General features: G+C 37.8%; 2 protein-coding genes across 2 annotated transcripts; both read right to left on the bottom strand.

Moving 5' to 3' along the window:
- Nucleotides 1–714: 714 nt before the first annotated feature.
- On the bottom strand, nt 715–2,138 carry LOC111321249 (histamine H2 receptor). The gene has a single exon (XM_022924078.2). The coding sequence runs from the start codon at nt 2,042–2,044 to the stop codon at nt 1,139–1,141; it is 906 nt and encodes a 301-aa protein (XP_022779813.2). The 5' UTR covers nt 2,045–2,138; the 3' UTR covers nt 715–1,138.
- Nucleotides 2,139–7,510: 5,372 nt separating this feature from the next.
- On the bottom strand, nt 7,511–17,291 carry LOC111321299 (tetraspanin-17). The gene is made up of 8 exons (XM_022924144.2): nt 17,115–17,291; nt 15,268–15,456; nt 14,749–14,823; nt 14,465–14,560; nt 12,324–12,434; nt 11,790–11,840; nt 10,003–10,119; nt 7,511–9,824 (listed from the first exon to the last, which is right to left on the bottom strand). The coding sequence occupies exons 1-8, from the start codon at nt 17,184–17,186 to the stop codon at nt 9,741–9,743; spliced, it is 795 nt and encodes a 264-aa protein (XP_022779879.1). The 5' UTR covers nt 17,187–17,291; the 3' UTR covers nt 7,511–9,740.
- Between the last annotated feature and the right edge of the window lie 1,224 nt (nt 17,292–18,515).

Below are 18,515 nucleotides of genomic sequence, written 5' to 3'. Positions count from 1 at the left end.
AAGAAATCAACGTTTGAAATAACTTTCTTTGCCTTGTTGCTTTACACCAGGTGATCTTAGTTGAACATGAATGAAATGCATTACAAGCTCATGTAGCAATTTCTCAATTACTGAATGTCCAATGTAAACCAGGATTGAATAGAGGTGGTAAATTTCTAAAGATACTGTGGTGCTGCGTGGCGGTGAGGGTGATACAAAATAATTTGGTCTCATCGATTGAGTTGATAATGTAAAGAGTTTGTAAAGTTGAGTTTCGAGCGTTAGCCCTTCGTCAGGGTGAAACAAGGACTGACGCTCGAAACGTCAGATTTAAAAACTCTTTACGGTGGCCAATTTACATTATCAAATGAGTTGATAAAACCAAATTATATCTTGTAATTCAGGATTGGTCTTGTAAACTTGCATTACCCTCTTGATCAACCCGATGAAAAATTTAAAACCAAGCACAATTTGCTCCAGCTTTTTGCTTTGCTTCAAGCAAATATAAGTATTTCTTTGAGTTGTCATTGGCTCCCTGGCTCATTAACTTCTGTTCTGATTGGCTTATGAGTGTACTTTGGTTTTAGATTCACAACATTTTCAATAGAAAACAGTGCTATGGACGCTCGCGTTGCACTTACGGGGCAGCGGCTTACTTGATCCAGCCCTTTTTCAATTCTGTTCATTAAAAAGCAAATTTTAAGCGGCAATCGACAATGTTCTGCAAACAAGGGATTCTGAAACAATTGTTTTTACTTTCTTAAAATTTTTTGTTTGTTCATTTACTTGTACATCTGTCCATTAATTAATTAATTTATTTATTTTTCACATATCCATCTTGAAACTGTTCTTCTTCCAGTGAACCGTAATGACCAAGTTCTAACCTTTGAACTTCCAGAGGCTATTAAGATTTGACTTTAGGCATAAATGAATACATCATCCATTAAACACGCAGTGACCAGAATTCTGATTAGTTTAGCAATTTACAAAGCAATGAGAATGAACTGAAGAGAAAGCTACAAATCGGATCTTGGGTGTTACAGCGTTCGTCTTTAAGATTCCTTTAGAAGTCGCCAACAGATTGCAGACAAGACGGCGTATTTTTTCAGTTAGTAAAAGTTCTTTTTCAGAGATTCTACTCAGCTCTTCTTTCTCTGCCTTAGCTGGGCATGCTTGAAGTCCTTTCTATTCCAGTTGAAATGTTTTGAACGTGTACTTTCCTACGCGCCAAAAAACTCTGAATAGCAGTTCTTATATCTCTCTTCAGAAAAGCGTACACTATTGGGTTGGAGGCAGAATTAATCAAAAATAGCAAATCAATAGCTAGATCAAGTGATGCTGTGGTTTCACATAACTCGAACACAAAGCAGAAACACTTGTAGTTCTCAACGACGTATAAGATAATAAAAAGAAACGCGATCGCCATTGTCATTTTGGCAGCAGCTTTACTCTCTTTGCTCGATCTCAGCACGGTAGAGGGGTATTTCGGCGCGTGATTAAAACGAAGTTGGGCAAAAATCTTTGATCTCCTTTCCGAAATCTTGCGTAAGATACAAAATATTCGACAAGCAACAAATACAAATACAATTGCTGGAACGACTTGAAAGGTACAAACTCTTAAAACAAGTAGATATTTATTTCGGACGTACAGGCCTCGAGGCAAAGTAAATAATGCCAATGGTAAAATCCACGCCACTGTGATAGAAATTTTGATCACCTTTGGTGACAATATCGACAGATACCTCAGTGGATGAACAATGGCGATGTATCGGTCCACAATCATCACGAACAGATTTGTAGCCGAGAAATAAAGGAATGTCCTGGATACCAAGAAAAACGGACCCAAGTTTTCGTGTTCAGGATCGTTCAGGCTATCGATCTTCATGGCGAGAAGTAAAGGAAAAAAAGTGAGTCCTACGAACAAGTCCGCGAAGGCAAGGGAAAGCACTGACCAGTTAGCTGCATTGTGTAAACGACGAATACAGATGATCAAGCAAATCACGACTCCGTTTCCAATTACAGTCACCATGGTAAGAAGCCAGCCTAAGAGCCAAAACCACCACATTTTTGGACGGTTTCTTAGGAAGAATATGGAGCGATTGGAATGCTTCCGCCACTGCTCTGAGTATTTATGACTTAGTATTTATGCGTGTCTTGAATTTGTTCGAAATTTCAATATCGAGTCATTAATCACAATGAGGGCAGGATGTACCCTAAGGTCGGATACACATTGAAGCCTTCACTCAAGATACTAATTTTAATCTACTCCTTCAATTCGAATAAACACTTCATATTCATTAGAATTTACGCGCTCATGTGCGGTTTGCGTTTATGAAGAGTACTCTCCGCACGGCTGAGTCATAAAAACAGCCCATAATATTAAGAAATTATTTTAGTGAGTGTGTCTTAAGTCTGACCGTCAGTCCAGCAGAAAAGGTGGTTATTTATAACTTTGGCAAGCTATTGAGGTTTTATAAGTTTTAAGTACTGACGTAGTTCACAAGACTATTGTTATATTTGTTCTGATAAGACTGATAGGGTATTTCGGGTTTTCGCTGTATTGGACGAGTGAATTCGTGCGTGCGACAAATTGATAGCGCGAGCGCTTTCTGTTTCTAGAGCGGTATACAATTTTCATAGAAACATAAAAAAACCTCATCAACCTCTGCAGAAAATCGGATATGAGAGAAAACCAGGGAAACATGCATGGAAAATATGCTTGAGATCAATGTCACAAATAACAACAACAATTATTCGGAAAAAAAAAACATTTGAACTGAGAACAGGGAAACACCGTGCGCCTCACGAACGCAGTTCAGGTAGAAAGGGTCGTAATCTTTAGGATGTTGGGTAAAGCATTGGGATCCGTTAACTTAATAAACAACGAATCGCTACTGCGGGTCTCTCTAATTCGTCTTTAAAATCGCACAAGTAGTGTTTTGAAGTTTTCTTTATTGCGTAAATTGGAAATCTTTCAAAACATCTCTAGTTTTGATTGTGCATCAGTGGTCGCTGTTATAAAAGCGATTTCGCTGACTGCTTTTGTAAGGAATATTGTAGATTCTCTACGACTTCCTCTTCCCAGAGACTCCCAATACTAAAATCGACCTGGGTATCATGATCAGTCACAAATGCTATAAGCCAAAGACAATAAATCAAGACATCTACTATGACCAACTATACTTAGCTGTTTACATTATATCTTTCTTTCTTTCTTTTTTTGTTTTCAAAGGTTAATTTCTTGTCGTAGATCTCTTAATTAAAGATGAACTTTAGCTTTCGTTTTCATATTCATTTTTCAATTACTTGGATCTACTCAATTGTTAATACCATGTGTGTTGTACTGTTCTATAAAATGCCTACTATCCTTTTTTGCCTTCTTCAAAAGTACACATTGTGGTTCTTTTCATTAAAATTGATCGGTTATTCGAACTTTTATCGAAAGCCTCAAGAAGATGCTTCCTGCTATACTGGTTCGGCGGTTTTTCGTACTAAGTACTTTCCTACGAAGCCCCTGGTCTTTAAGGGCCATTTTGAGGATCAATATCACGAAATTAAAAATAGAAACAGAGGACCCCCCCTAATTAGCCAATGGAACAATTTTTTCCCTTCAAACCTGATTTTTTAACAAATTACAGCCCAATCTGATATCATTGTTAACGAGAAAGCTTATCCTCATCTCCTTTAGTCTGAATCTCAGCCGTCTCTTCCCTTCACCCCAATGGTGGCGCGGGAGAGAGTCTCTCTCCCGTACACGTTGTAGTTTACAACGAAATTCAGTAATACAAACAGAGTTTTTATAGGTGTTTTCCTTTTCCCTGAAGTACCACCACCATTCATAAACAAAAGAAAATAAACATCAAGTTAAGTTGAAATTGTGCTAATCTGAATTAATTTTAGACTAAGACATACCCAACCCTGGTCGCACGACCAAAGCTCCCAACTTCTGCATTTCTCCCTTCTATAGAACTAAATTTGGACAAAGGACTTTCTTTTATCGTACAGTAAGTCTATGGAACAGTTTAGATAATACCCTCAAACTCTGTAATTCTCTCGTGATTTTAAGCGTAAACTTAGAGCCAAATTACTTGCTGCTTTCCTTTCTCATCGCTCTTAGTTGTGACTTTGGCGAACATTTATCAACATTTTAGCTTCCTCAATTTTTCTATTATACTTTTTAGTACTGTAATTTTGTAATTTTTAGATCATTGTAACCGAAAAACCCTCTTTAGGGAGTGTCAATAAAGTTTGTATTGTATTGTATTGTATCCCTCGATAAACTGGTCAATGGTGACGCCCCTTTAAAAAAGAAAACGGTTGTCCTTTACTGAAGGGTTCTTGCTTTGATTTGATAATAATAATAATAATAATAATAATAATAATAATAATAATACATATACATACATATACATACATAGGTTAATTGACCACTCCCCATAGGGGCTTTTCAGGGCCAACACCCACCCATCCCACCCAGGCGAGGACATCCACCACACAATAATCTCGTGCGTGGGAAATTAACGTCTCCTATCCCTAACCCTGCAGGAGACGAGGCCTACAGTTTATTCGTCCTTATCCGAGAAAACTAGATTATCTATCCATTTCTTGATTATAGAAAGGTAGCAAATTTTCCTCACTTATTTTAAGACCATGAGTATTGGTCCGGCCGGGGCTCGAACCCTCGACCTCCCGCACTCCACAATCCGGCGCTCTAACCAATTCAGCTAACCGGGAGGCGATTGATAATAATAATAATAATAATAATAATAATAATGATAATAATGATAATAATAATAATAATAATAATAATAATAAAACACTAACCAAAATGTTCCACATGTACCAATCCGACACCGGTACCGTCACACACCCCCACAAGTCTCTCAAGTATATCACTGAACAAATATGACAGGCAAGTCAAAACGCTTTGACACTATATCAGAGTTCGAGCACTTCAGTTATTTTACTGGCCAGACTTTATCGTAAGGGTGTAATTAGGCAGTCCACCATGATTGGCCAAGAATTTTTCGTGGCGCAGCGTTACCAACTACGATGCAGCGTTAACTGTGTAAGGAATTTGTGTGCAGTGTTAACTGCTGATTGTTTGATATGACTTTCTTATATGAGGTGACCTTTCTGAATGTACTTTGCGTCAGACATGTTATGTTATGTAATGTTAACTAATGCTATGGTAATTTTCAGTTATTCGCGTGCTCAAAGGGTATGAACCACAACAAACAGACCGGGTGTTCCAGTTATAGCAAGCAGCTTGACAAACTTCCCAACTAAGGTCGCGGATATCGCACTTAAGTATTCCCTATCGCGCTATTTCATCATATTACGGGCAGCGGAACGCGCAAAATATGCGACTGTATCTCACTGCGTAGCAGGGCAAAATTTACGGACGGGAAGTGAAAGACCAAAATTGCCGCACTTAATTAAAGATCTAAATTTTGATTCTTTTTTCGTCTTTAAGGCGGCTTGACTTTTAGAGGGACGCACTTTTAAGCGCATCATTTTTTTTGGTTCGTCACAAGGAACACTTCATTGGTTCTGTTTGTGTTATTTTCGTCTTTCACGCTCGCCATATTCGATCGGCACGATGTTCAGATGAGCCCAAAATACAAAAACATGGAATAAAACCCTTATCATGACGGTTTAAGATATGATACGAGCGGACATTTCGCTCATTGCTCGTACTTTTCCTCGCCCTTACGAGACTTAGGGAAAATACCACGCAAGTCGCTAAATATCCGCGCGTATTGCATGTTAAGTGGAGGCGCGGTGGCCTCATGGTTGGTGCGCTCGACTCCGGATCGAGTGGTCCACAGGGTACCCGTTTAGGGTCTATTTTGTTTGCTTGCATGGTTAATGATGACCTGATGGCTTCCTGGGGCTTGCGTATCAAGTTTGTTGATGACTTAACTATCATGGAAATTCTTCCAAGAAATTCTCCTTCTGTGCTTAACTTTCTTGTGAATGACATCCAAAATTTTGCTAACACCAATAACATGCGCCTTAATCCTACTAAATGTAAGTGCATGACTGTTGACTTCCTTCAGTATAATAGTTACAAGGCTCCCCCGGTCGTATGGGGGGGCGCTATTATAGAAGAGGTCTCGTCGTTCAAGCTCTTAGGCGTCAACTTGTCCAATGACCTTTCCTGGGGGACGCATGTTGACCACCTGCTGAAGAAGGCTAACAGACGGTTGTTTGCTTTAAGGCAGCTCAGGAGGAGTTCTGTCCCAGCGGAAGATATCGTCTACATCTATTGCTGCCTAATACGTTCCATACTTGAGTACGCCTCTACTGCATTTGCTAATTTACCGTCCGACTTATCTAAGGCCTTAGAGTCAGTGCAGAGGCGTGCTCTCGCCATTATTTGGCCAGGTTATTCGTGCTCAGATACCCTAATACTAGCCGGTATTGAAACCCTTGATGCACGCCGTAGTGCTGCCTGTGAATCCTTTATAAGTTGTATTCATAATGACAACCCCCTTTATACTGCAATGTATGCCGACGTTCGTAAACCTTCAGACCGCTACAATTTAAGATCAAATCGTACTCACTATCACTCAAAAAAGTCCACCAATCGTTTTAAGAACTTTGTGACGGTCAAGTACTTGCCAGTTTAATCATACTCGTTTTTGTTATAAGAAACATCATTTTAGTATTAATATCATTTTTAAGTACATGCTGTTTTTACTTGTATGTAGTTTAATGCATTTTGTACAGTTTTTCCCCCTTTTTTCTCCTATAATTCTTGCTAACATTATAAAATTATAAACCTGTAATTCAGCATTCTCTGCAAGAGGTTTGAATAAACGTTATTTTCATTTTCATTTTCGTCCGGGTTCGAGCCCCGGCCGGGACATTGTGTTGTATTCTTGGGCAAGACACTTTACTCTCACAGTGCCTCTCTTCACCCAGGTGTATAAATGGGTACCGGCAAATTTAATGCTGGGGGTAACCCTGCAGTGGACTGGCATCCCATCCAGGGGGGAATAGAAATACTCCTAGTCGCTTCATGCTACAGAAACCGGAGTTAAGCACCGGCCTAATGGGCCACTAGGCTCGTAAACAGACTTTATCTTTTACCTATTGCATGTTAAAGTCAGTAAAGAAAGGAACCATTAAACCCTCACGGTTCAACATCAAAGGTGACATAAACGAGTATTATTTAAACAATGAGTCAAACGTACACACCTTAATCGATGGCTTACGCGGTCACGGGTTGACCTCTTAGTACATGTTCAAAAAACGAGAGAAAAAAAAACAAAACAAAAAACCGCCATTTTATGCCCTAATTGAGCACTTCTTCTACACAAACTCGCTCATAAATACTATTTAATAACATTGCTTTCGGGAGAGGAACATTTAATCAAATTTTACTGGAGAGATTATTCTTAATTTTTTTTCTTAGTGTTCGTTCAAAACATGTGGAGAACAATACAAACAGGCAGTTGGGATTCACTCAAATGTAACCACGACCGCTAAGAGGAGACCGCTAAATAGATTCAAAAGAACCCAATGCAATAAAAAAATCTTTGTTTTATTCGTATTTTGTACAATGGGCTTCAATAAGTATTTCTTACCAAATGTATAAATGCCTTACTACAGCTATTTTAGCATGCATGGATACAAACGTTTTTGCGAATGTATTTTCAAATACAAACAAAACGAACGGATTTATCCTGTGGGCAAACCCGCATCATTAGCGTTTTAGGAGGCGCGTTTCTTTGCCCGCGGGAAATTGGAGACGAGTCGAGGAGAGATTTGCCAGGGGTCTGGCACTAATAATGATAATCAGTGCTACCACCCCTTTCCAGACCTCTCGCCTTATAATTTCCCGCGGACGAAGATATGCTGGTGCCGAAGTACAAATAATGAGGGCCTACTCGTGGGCTAGAACAGATTTTCTTCAGTTGCGTTCTGTAATCCCAAGTCTACTTCTACGTTTAAAATATTTAGGAAAAATCAAAATTATAATGGCGTACTCCTATGAATACAAATGCTTCACTTAGTTCTTAAACAAGGCTCATTATAAAGACAAATCCTGTATGCTATCAAAGATGAAAACAGAGCCTGATTCTTAGCTAACCAAATTAAAATGTGGCAGTTGGTAGACATTAAAGTATACATCAAATCAGTTGTATCGAGATTTCACGAGACAAAAAAATCTTCTTAGGAATTAACAAAAAAATTTCATTTTAAAGACGCGGAAGGCGACTGAAAGAAGATTGGAACTATGACCAGTGCGCTTTATCATTAACCAAACAACTGAAATGTCCTTGTTGTTGCCTTAAAACCCAAACGGTATCGACAAGAGGTCTGAAGTAAGCGCTTGGGAAAAGAACTTTCAACATCCGGTTGAAGGGAGGTGAAGGAAAATTAGGGCACTCTTTACCGAAAGCAGTTCTTTGTCCGCCGGCGGACAAACAATGCCAAAAATACAACTGACCGCTACAGGCATTATTCAACAAAATTCTGGCCAAGGTAACAAACCCCTTACCCCGTTTTCATCCATCCCCCCCCCCCCCCCATGTGCTTGCCAGTGGTTTCTTCATCCATCCGTGTAACCTGGGGCAATCTTCCCTAGGCTTACCTTTGCACAGTTTACTTGTCAAAATTGTCTTAGTAAAACGTGTCCAAATGACCTTGGGGTAGACTGGCAAGTGTCGCTACCTCAGGTTACAGGTGAGAATTCACCGTATACCTTCTATATATTTGTAATGAGAAGATTTCAAATTTTTAATATACCTGTCTTCAACCCAGTCCCCCTCTCATCTTGTTTAGTACAGAACGACTTTTGTGAACCAAGAAAACTAAATATACAGCGCAATTAATTCACCTCACAACAAGAAAAGGGTCTATTTTTGTCGGTAAAATTAAGTCAACTAGTATTCTACGGCAAGTAACGCGTTCTGATCTGCCGACTGAATCGATGTTCACATTGGTGAAAACACGAACGTTTCGCCCACAACCAATCGCAAATTAAAAAAAAGAGAGAAAATTTGCAAAGGAACACCAGTAAAGTTTACCTGTAGGAAATAAAAGTCTTACTTATTGGAACTGGCTCTGATAGCTGACCCACGGCCTCACCCCACGTCAACTCTTCGCCACTAGAGAGGCAGGGTAGTAAGTACACGTTTTTAAAGCAAACTTTCTGTACTAAACATGTCGATGGTAAAAGAGAATGGTTTGCTATGGGGTCGCAATGTCTACAAAATCACTACCAAAGTAAATTACCTTTTACGTACATACTACTATACCTAAATTTTCACATGCTCTTCAAATAAAAATTTACATTGCGTAGCAAAGATGTGCCATGAACTAGGTTAACATGAAGAAAAATGACTGTTATAAAAAAACATGGCACCCTTTTACTTCTTGCACAACCTTGAAGTAAAGGAAAGTGATGAGAATGTTCCAAATAACCCAACAGATTGAACTGAAAGGTGCTATGTTTTTTGTTTTTTATATTAAATTTTTCCTTTTTTGAAACGCAATTTGTACTAACATCTTTTCTTAAAGTTCTGATTTTCATATAGTGTGTCTAGACTATGAAGAGGCCAAAACAATAGAGGTAGCTCCCAGATTAGTTGTGGCTTTTAGTCTGAAAATAGAGATCCCAAGATCACTTATCTCAAATATCATGAGAACATCAATGTTACACACTTCACAACAGCATAGCTCATATGTATAAAATGAAGAAAAAGCTTCTTGCATGATGCATTATACCCTAGAAGTGAAGAGTGATCTCAGTTGTAGTAGTCCCTGTCCCATCTTGACTTCTGCATCTTTATGTCTGTTATAAGGCTGTTTGCAAAACAAATTCCCATGATCTGTGACAAAAAACACAATTAAATTACATACTAGAATTTGTTAACCCTCCATCATTCCAAACAAGGTTCTTGGCAGAAGCTGTGAACATGGATGACACATTCTCCCTCACCCAGATCTGTGTTGTGCCTCTTTAATGCACACCACAACTCAATGGAAAGGCAATTTCAAGGGGCTTACCTGCACTAGGGCCAAACCAACTGCAACCCCACCAATTATTATTAAGTTCTCCTTAAACCAGTCTCTGACTGCTGCGATACAGCCTTTGATGTAAATCACTTCAATCCTTTCTGTATCCTGAGGCAAAAAAATAGACCTGTTAGTGTTTTCTTCCTCAGTGATGCAAACCAAACATCACAACATCACATTCAACTGATGTTAAACATTGACATAAACCAGGTTAAGTGTATCATTTTTTCAGCACCTGTTATAGATTAATAAAATAACTGTTAACTAAAGCCTCCTTATCACAAAATCTTGAGACTTCCATTATGGTATGGAGTTTACATGGTTACATGTGACATAAATTAAGTATAACCAAATGTGCATGACTGTTTCAAAAATTAAATTAAAAAATTTCTAGCAAATGTATCAAGACATTGTTAACCAGGGGGCATAATTAATAATAATAATAATAATAATAATAATAATAACAATAATAATAGTAGTTTATTAAATTCTCTTGCAGTAACATACTGAATTAACTAGTTATGTTACAATGAAAACTTAATAAGAACGACTATGTACATTTCTGTATACATTAAGTACAAGTTATATACACTACATGGAACATACATCACATTTGTTAAAAATACTTAAAAGTTAAAAAGTCTACGGTGCGCTTCGTTCTACAGGTAGTAACGTTTCTGTAAAGATACAACAGGTCTGATTTGTGCCTGAGGTTATAGGGACGGGTATCGTCTAAGCGTGTTGGTAGAAGAGGATGGAGAGGGTGGTTTAAGTCCTTCATTTTGCACATATACTCTTTACATATCTTATCTCTTCTATACACAAGGGTCTCCACCCATGCTAACTCAAGGGCTTCTGAGTAACTATCGGCACATGGGAAAATTATCTTAAGTGCCCTTTTCTGTATGGATTCACTTTTATCAGACAGATAACCTGGAATGGATTGCCATACTGGTATGGCGTACTCCATAACAGATCTAACAGCGCTTGTATAGACCTTTAACATGCTACCTTGGTCAACGCCGGCTCAACATAGAATATGTAGAGAATAGAGCTTCTTGCAAGCTTTTTCATATATGTAGTTAACTTGTAAGTCGATACACGTTCTATAGTGTTATCACCAATAACTAATGGTCTGAGAGTAAAATTAGGATATGACATAAAGTTAATTAACATATCATTACAGTAGTAGTAGGGTTTAGTCTCATGTTATGGTCCATGGAGAATTTGTGAATGTTAGAAACAATCGTATTGAGCAGACTGATAGGAGTTCCTGGGTAGTATTTCTATGGCAGACGTGTCATCCACAAACTTGACTCTCAGGTGCCAATCAGCTAAAAGATTGTTTGTCATTATAATTGTGAAAAGTATCACTCCTGATTTAGTTCCCTGCGGCACACCTCCCTTGAGGAATTTCCATTCTGATAGTGTTGTACCTATTCTTACAGCTTAATTAACTTAATTTTATAGGTACTTAAAAAACATCATTTAATTTATTTCATGGAACATAAGGTACACTGTATACTTCAATTGTGATCACAGTGAAAATTTTGTATCAGAACAAAGTGCACAGCCTAGTCGTTAATGACAACCTCTCCACAGCTTAGTGGCAGAGAATTGGAACACCACCAGGAGGCTGGAGTTTTAAAAGATCATATTTTCTCCTTTGTCCCAAGTTTATAACAGGTTCATTTACTTCTTTGCCTAACTTTACATGTAGTTAGTAGATTATCCTTCATAAAGCACGATAAACCACAATTATAAGACAATTAACTTACAGTATGTATAGGTTTTCTGATTTTATATCCACACTGTGTGTTTAGGGTATCCTGTAGGAAAATAAGTTCATTGACATAAGTACACTTGAGTGGATACAACAAAAGTCTCTGACCTTGATAAAGATTTGCTGTCCAATGAAGAGCTGGTCAGTGTAGCTGGTTAGATACTTTCAAAAACAATTAAATTTGAGTCATCCAAACACCTTTTAGTACCTATTATAGGGGACTGTTTCCCTGGAGTCAAAATACAGAGAAAATTGTTTCTCAACAGTTACAGTTAATGTTTTACTTTCCATTTGCTTGTGGATTATGTCTGATGTATTTTGAATTTTTTTCCATCACTGAGCTCCTTGTAATTGCTAAACACTTAGTTCACTAACAAGAAAGAAAAACCTCAGTTGATAGGTGCCCCAGTGATTCCCGTAAGCTCTCCCTCAAATAGGTGCAAGGGCACTAAGCCCTAGAATAATGGAAGATAACACTGCTTTTAAATTGATCGCTGACTAAATGCATAAACATCTGAATATGACTGACCTCATGGCAACAAGAAAATGGCACACCACAGGCCTCCGCACCTGGAGAGGAACAGTTAAAATAAATGTTCCTTTGCCAATCATTGTAGGTTTCTCCACCACAGCACTTAAACTGTAATACAGAAAACATAAATTCAAAATATTCAAATCTGCACCAAACAGGTATAAAGTACAAATAAAAGTACAAAGTAATGCTTTTGGTTTTGATAGTTCCTTAACCAGACACCATCATGACTATTTTCTACCTTAGTTGGAAGTAAGAACAAAGAAATTGAAATTTCACACTTAAAACCTCAGGCTGTCCATGAGAAAGTCTTAAAATTCCCACCACAGCATTGAAAAAGGCCTTTAAAACAATTTTTATCACAATTAAATATCTTTCTCCTCAAAAATCATACCACCCTATTCATTTCAGAGGCCAGAAATCAAAAGCTATTGAAGTACAGATTACCCATTTTAAGGAGTAATAACTTATAAATCACTCTTAAAACCTTTTGAATTTACTCTTATGACGTGTGACGTAATACATGCCAGTGGACGCTCCAACTGAAAGGCCAACGATAAAATCAAATGTGACTGTCCAGAATGAGACTAGATTGAGCTTGATTTTGATTGGCAATGTATGTGTAGCTGTTTAACCCTTTGACATCCAAGATCTGATTGTTAATTCTCCCATCTACCAGCTCTACCTTTATTTGTAAATTAGTTAGAAGAACTTAGCATTTGATCAGGATAGCTAATTCTAGCTGATAAGTTTGAGTATTCTCATTACTTGTGTGCTGGACAATGTATCGATGATATAAGGAGAGATTACATATTGGTCACTTTTAAGAGTTGAAGCATGACCTCTTATCTCATAAGTTGGTGGATGATAGTAAAAAGGCAACATTAATATATATTTATTTTGTCCTCAGTTCGTGAGAGGGTGGTATTCTACAAATCTTGCGATCTGATTGGTTTCCAGAGCGGACAGTATTCTCCCTTTTGGCCCGCTCACAGCGGGCGGTATCTTATCTGTTGCATGTTGAGTTGCCTAATACATCCTTAGCTTTGTTGCAAACTTTTATAAATATGTTTTGTTTTACCGGCTGGTCAGCATTTGTAAGCAGAAATTTTGGTCACGACCTTTAGCTGATAAATAACTTATTAAATCTTGATCTCCTCTTTCTCTCTCTCAAATAAGAAAAAAAAATGATCTGGAACCAATTTTTAAAAATCGAGTTTCCAGATGGGATTTGAACCCACGACCCTCCGTGATTTAGTCAGATGCTCTAACAACTAAGCTACAGGAGACTCTATGGTGAGCAAGGGTCAATTAGTGGGTATTGACTGGAACCGCATCACGCAGCTACACAGCCAAACATCAGCTAGCGTATAGAAGCTCACTAACAGCATCACGCTGTCACATTAAAGCATCACATGCATTAAAGCATCACATGCAGCCAACCAGCCTCCAAAGTGAGCATGTAACTCACTTTGGAGGTTGGTTGGCCAAGCCTCGGGTGGTATCCAAGACCTTGGGCACAGTTTTTCCCAATAAGGAGTGATCTAGGATGGTGAATAACAAAATTTTATACCATAAAAGCCCAGAGATAAGCCACACCCACAGATAAGCTGCACCTTGAATTTAGCTGCTCAAATTTTGGAAAAAAAGGTTTTTGAAAGAAATCAAAAGAAATCCAAAGTCGAGTCTTGAGAAGTCTTTTTCATCCAATGTCCATCGAACGTAAACTCAATATTAACACTGCAATGGAAAATACTTCAAAGTCTTACCCACAATTTTAGCACTTTAATACAATGAACATCATTTCTACCAACTTTGACATATGATTGGTCTTTTTGTGGTATTTGTTGGCACGAATTTCTTCATTCGACACAGTTTTTCCATAGATTTTGGCATTATAACAAGAACGTGAGCAGAACATTCAAAGCTTAGTAACTAGGCAATAGATCGGACACGAAAATGAAAAACTGGACACCAGCATCGATATTCATGACACCTTTTTCAAATGTTCCCACAGATAAGCCGCAACCCCAGTTTCTAGTGACAATTTTTGGTAAAAAAGTGCGGCTTATACGCAGGCTTTTATGGTATATATTTATTGTTAATCAATAAGAATATTGCATCAAAATTACACAAACCTCTTGTTGAATTCCATCAATAAAACTCTGTAGATCCACATTGTCCCTGTAACTTGTGATAGTTTGATCTATTTTCTCCTTAACAACACCTTCAACCTGAAATTCAACATACAAACTGGCCTTCAGTCACAAAATTATTTCTTAGTTATTGTTTTACTGAAAAAGGTGGAATCCTGTAAAGAAACTTGAAGCATCAATTCTCTGGAATAAAATAAACTAACAAAATGAACAGTTAAAATGGCCATCAACACCTCCCCCCCCCCCCCCAAAAAAAAAAATCTTACCTTATCTTGGAACACAAAGACAAAAATTCCCAGTGATAATTCAAGGAAGAATATGATTGCCAGGACAATTGAAAACTGAAAAGAAAACATACCGATCAGAGGATGAAATTGATGCTATACTACTGTTGAAAGGTACATTTCATGTTCTAAGTTTGAAGTCAATGACCTGAACCACAAATGACTGTTTACATTGGGTGCCAATTGAGAAGAATGGAGCTTAGACTATGAGAGAAGCTGTACAAATCCTATAATTATATTATAAAATCTTAACAGATGACAATAAAAGACAAAAAGTCCTTTAAGTCATGGAAATGTATATTTAGAGCTGTACTAATTCAAATAACTCTGAAATTAAAACTAACAGAAAAGGAACAATTCAATAACAAGAATCTTTAAATTTCTCTCTAGGGTACAAATGGTACATGAATGGTTCACTCAACCTGAGGCACAACTAAACCTATTTGCATAAGTCCACTGTGTAAAAAGTTATAATACACACTGAAGACAACATAAACTTACAAACTTCAGAAGGCAAACATTTTCTCTCAAAGCACCAATGCAGCCTGTGAATCCAAGGATGAACATGATTCCTCCAGTTATGATTAGTGCAAAGGCTGGGTCCATAACAATGTCATTGAAGAAGCCTTGATATTTTGTCTTTTCAAACCGGGCATAGAGGCCAACACCAGTTGTAAGGCCCCCAATCAGCTAGATGCACATGAAAAAGAATTTATGAGAAAACTAATATAAATTATTTGAGCCTACAGTAAGTAGTAATCACCTAATTCACCACTAATAGGGAGGCAGTGTGGCTGAGTGGTTAGAGTGTCAGACTCGTAATCCGCCGCTCCCGGGTTCGAGTCCCCCACCCTGACCACTGGATTTGTTTCACGGTAGCCCCGAGTTCAGATCCTTGGCCACGCTTGTAAATAGCCAACTGGTTTGCCTCCGGCCGGTTGGGGTTCTTAATGATGTTCTTAATGATGTTATGTTCAATTTAGACCATTTGTTTCATTTGTTTGCAAGGACCACAATGGAAACTACTGGTTCACCAGTAATTGTGTAATCCTATAAAAAGACTTTTTTTTTTTATTTTTTTTTTAATAGAGCCCTGGAACATAACATCTGAAAGTCTGAGGTCTGATTCTTCATGGAACTCAATTTTTTTCCTTAGTCCAACACTTGCTTTAAGATATAAAACAGTTTTCCCTTAAGTACAGATTTTTATTCTAACTGATAGTGATATTGGTAATACAATAATTTTAATTTTTAGGCAAAATTTAATGTGGCCAATATCCAATATATTTCAAAAGTTTACCGTAAAAGCTTGCCACTCAACAAGTGTTTGACTGTTATTCAAATATTGATCAAATCAACTTCCATATGATAAAAAAAAACTGTATTTCACTCAAAATCTACGTTGATATCTGAAAGGATGTCAAGACAAGATTCTCAGGCAGGCTTCTTGTCCCACTGGGCAATAAATCATGGGATTCTTTAATTATCATAAACAATCCAAGAGCATGCAAAGCACAAAGGATAGATAGAGCTAACCAAAGATTTGAGTATTGAGGGATTTATTATCACCTTAGAAGGAACAAAATGTATGATTCCGTGTACTATAGCCACGAAAAATATTAAGAGGCATGTAATTTCAATTCATCTCTAAATATCACAAGGGACAGGTGAAACTTGTACACACATACATGTCCCGACATAGCCGTAAACAGTACATCATATATAAATAAATTTGATCACTCTCAGATTTTATCACGCTTGCATTAGGAGAGGGTAAAACAAACAAAAAAAACGACTGCTGATATATGGCGAAAAGAGTGAGAAAGTGTTTTAAATTTCAATCATATTTTCTGGAAATAAATATTGTTCGTGCAACAGTTTGACCTATACGTGACTACGAAAGTATTCGTTTGAACAAAATTAAAATAACATCTTCACAAATAACAATGGTGAACTTTCCGTACCATTATATCATCTCAGGCCAGTTTTACGTTATTTGAGTGAGGTGGGAAATAGTTTCTGACCACACAAAACCGGACATAACTTGATACTTTCGTAATTACGGCATTAGCTTTATGGTTTATGTAGAGCACCGGGTGATTCACATTGATACAGCTCTGTGCCAAATAAATAAAATGACCTAAATGCCGCTCTAATAACTCATGCTGTCATTTTCCTGAAACTAATGAAGCAGGGACAATTCTTAGATAGAACACCATAGAAAACAGGACGACGAAAGAAAACAAAATCAAGCATGGCATATTTGTATTCAATTTCACAAGAGAGCCATGTCGTTTCTGTTGTCAACAATCCCCATAATTATGTGTATATTTCTCGCAAAAACTTACCCAAAAAAACACATTGAAAAAGAAGAGAAGATACTTGACACAACAGCTAACTTCTGTAGTTTCTCTAGCCATCGCTTAAGATGTAAACGTCACAAATGTACAGCATACAGACATAAGGAAATCTGCATTTAGAAAAGTTTTACGTGCACTCTGTGCCAAAATGGAAACAAGTGGCAACCAGTCTCTCCTCGGTAAATGTAGTAGCGCCCGCCCACAGCTGTGATGACTCACCAAATCATTCAGCCAACATTCAACACGTTGCTAAGTGACTTAAAGGCGCTATGAAAATCATTGCCTTAATCTCCCATAATCCAATATTTAAATATCACAATGTCTTTTAAGTTTTTTCAGTGTCACCGGGGTGGTCAAACACGGTTTTCACTCTGGATGAAATATCAGCACCTTTGGGCTGAATTGTTATGTTCGCAGTAGGTTGGGTGAGTGTGAGGAGGGGGGAAGGGAAGTCTGTGGTGTTCTCACCTAATGGGGAGGGAATGCTCTTTCCGGAAGAAATTTAGTTACCTGATGGATTCGAATCTAGAGTTGTATTCCATGGACCAAACGGGTGATTCATGAGGATTACCCGAGAAAAAGTGGCTCGCTCCATTTTGACAAAAAATTTGAGGCTGGTTAGTGTGAATGATTCCTGATTTATCCGTAGCTTTAGATTATCATTTGATCTCGAGATTTCTTTGTAAAAGAGTTGCTTGATATAAACAATTATTTTTCACTTGTTAGCTATAAATATATAAGCCTTCTTTACCCTTCATAAAAGTTAACGTTTAAATGAAAATGGCCAATGGAGCGTTCTCGTAACTGACGACTTAGAACGAAGTTTGTTAGACAGTGAATAAAATTTGTTGAGATATTCGCTCCATAGCTTATTTTACCTTTAACTTACTTTACAGTTGAAAGAAGTATCTCAGCTCCAGATCCAGGTAATTTGATAAAAGGGGCGTGGCACTGTTCCTCTTCCTTTTTCGCTCCATGTCTTTATCGTGTTTCGTAGACTTGTAAATGGCCTATGTCTGAGGTTTTTTATGCATACGTTTGCATGTTCTTAATGTACATATATGAGAGAAAAATAAATATATGGAAGGTAAGTGAATCGAGTTATAGGATAAGAGCTTGGACGACTAGACCTCAATGCGGAGTTGAACTTTTGATTGAACGGTGAGGCATAGAATTTTACACTTGGTCAATCCTTCACTCTTGAGGCTCTTTAGTGAGGGGAGGGGGGGGGGGGGTGTAATCCCTTTATACCTTTTAATAATCTTACCAACCAAGAACGAAGTTCCGCGTGACTGAGCCCACGGTTTCGGCCGCTCACCTGTAATCGATGCGCTTACATGTGATCTACTATTCAGCTTTGTTACGCACGATCTTGTTGAACATTTTATT

The sequence above is a fragment of the Stylophora pistillata genome, chromosome 1 (genome assembly GCF_964205215.1).
Source record: "Stylophora pistillata chromosome 1, jaStyPist1.2, whole genome shotgun sequence".
Classification (NCBI taxonomy): domain Eukaryota; kingdom Metazoa; phylum Cnidaria; class Anthozoa; order Scleractinia; family Pocilloporidae; genus Stylophora; species Stylophora pistillata.
Note: the sequence above shows the minus strand (reverse complement) of the source record. Positions and strands in the feature narration are given on the sequence as shown.

Bases quoted from the DNA above. Each gene is read 5' to 3' on its own strand.
- LOC111321249 (XM_022924078.2), bottom strand. From the start codon at position 2,044: ATGTGGTGGTTTTGGCTCTTAGGCTGGCTTCTTACCATGGTGACTGTA.
- LOC111321299 (XM_022924144.2), bottom strand. From the start codon at position 17,186: ATGGCTAGAGAAACTACAGAAGTTAGCTGTTGTGTCAAGTATCTTCTC. The intron at 14,824-15,267 runs GTAAGTTTATGT...TTTTCTTTTCAG, and splicing joins ATGTTTGCCTTCTGAAGTTT to TTTTCAATTGTCCTGGCAAT. The intron at 14,561-14,748 runs GTAAGATTTTTT...GTTGAATTTCAG, and splicing joins TCTTTGTGTTCCAAGATAAG to GTTGAAGGTGTTGTTAAGGA.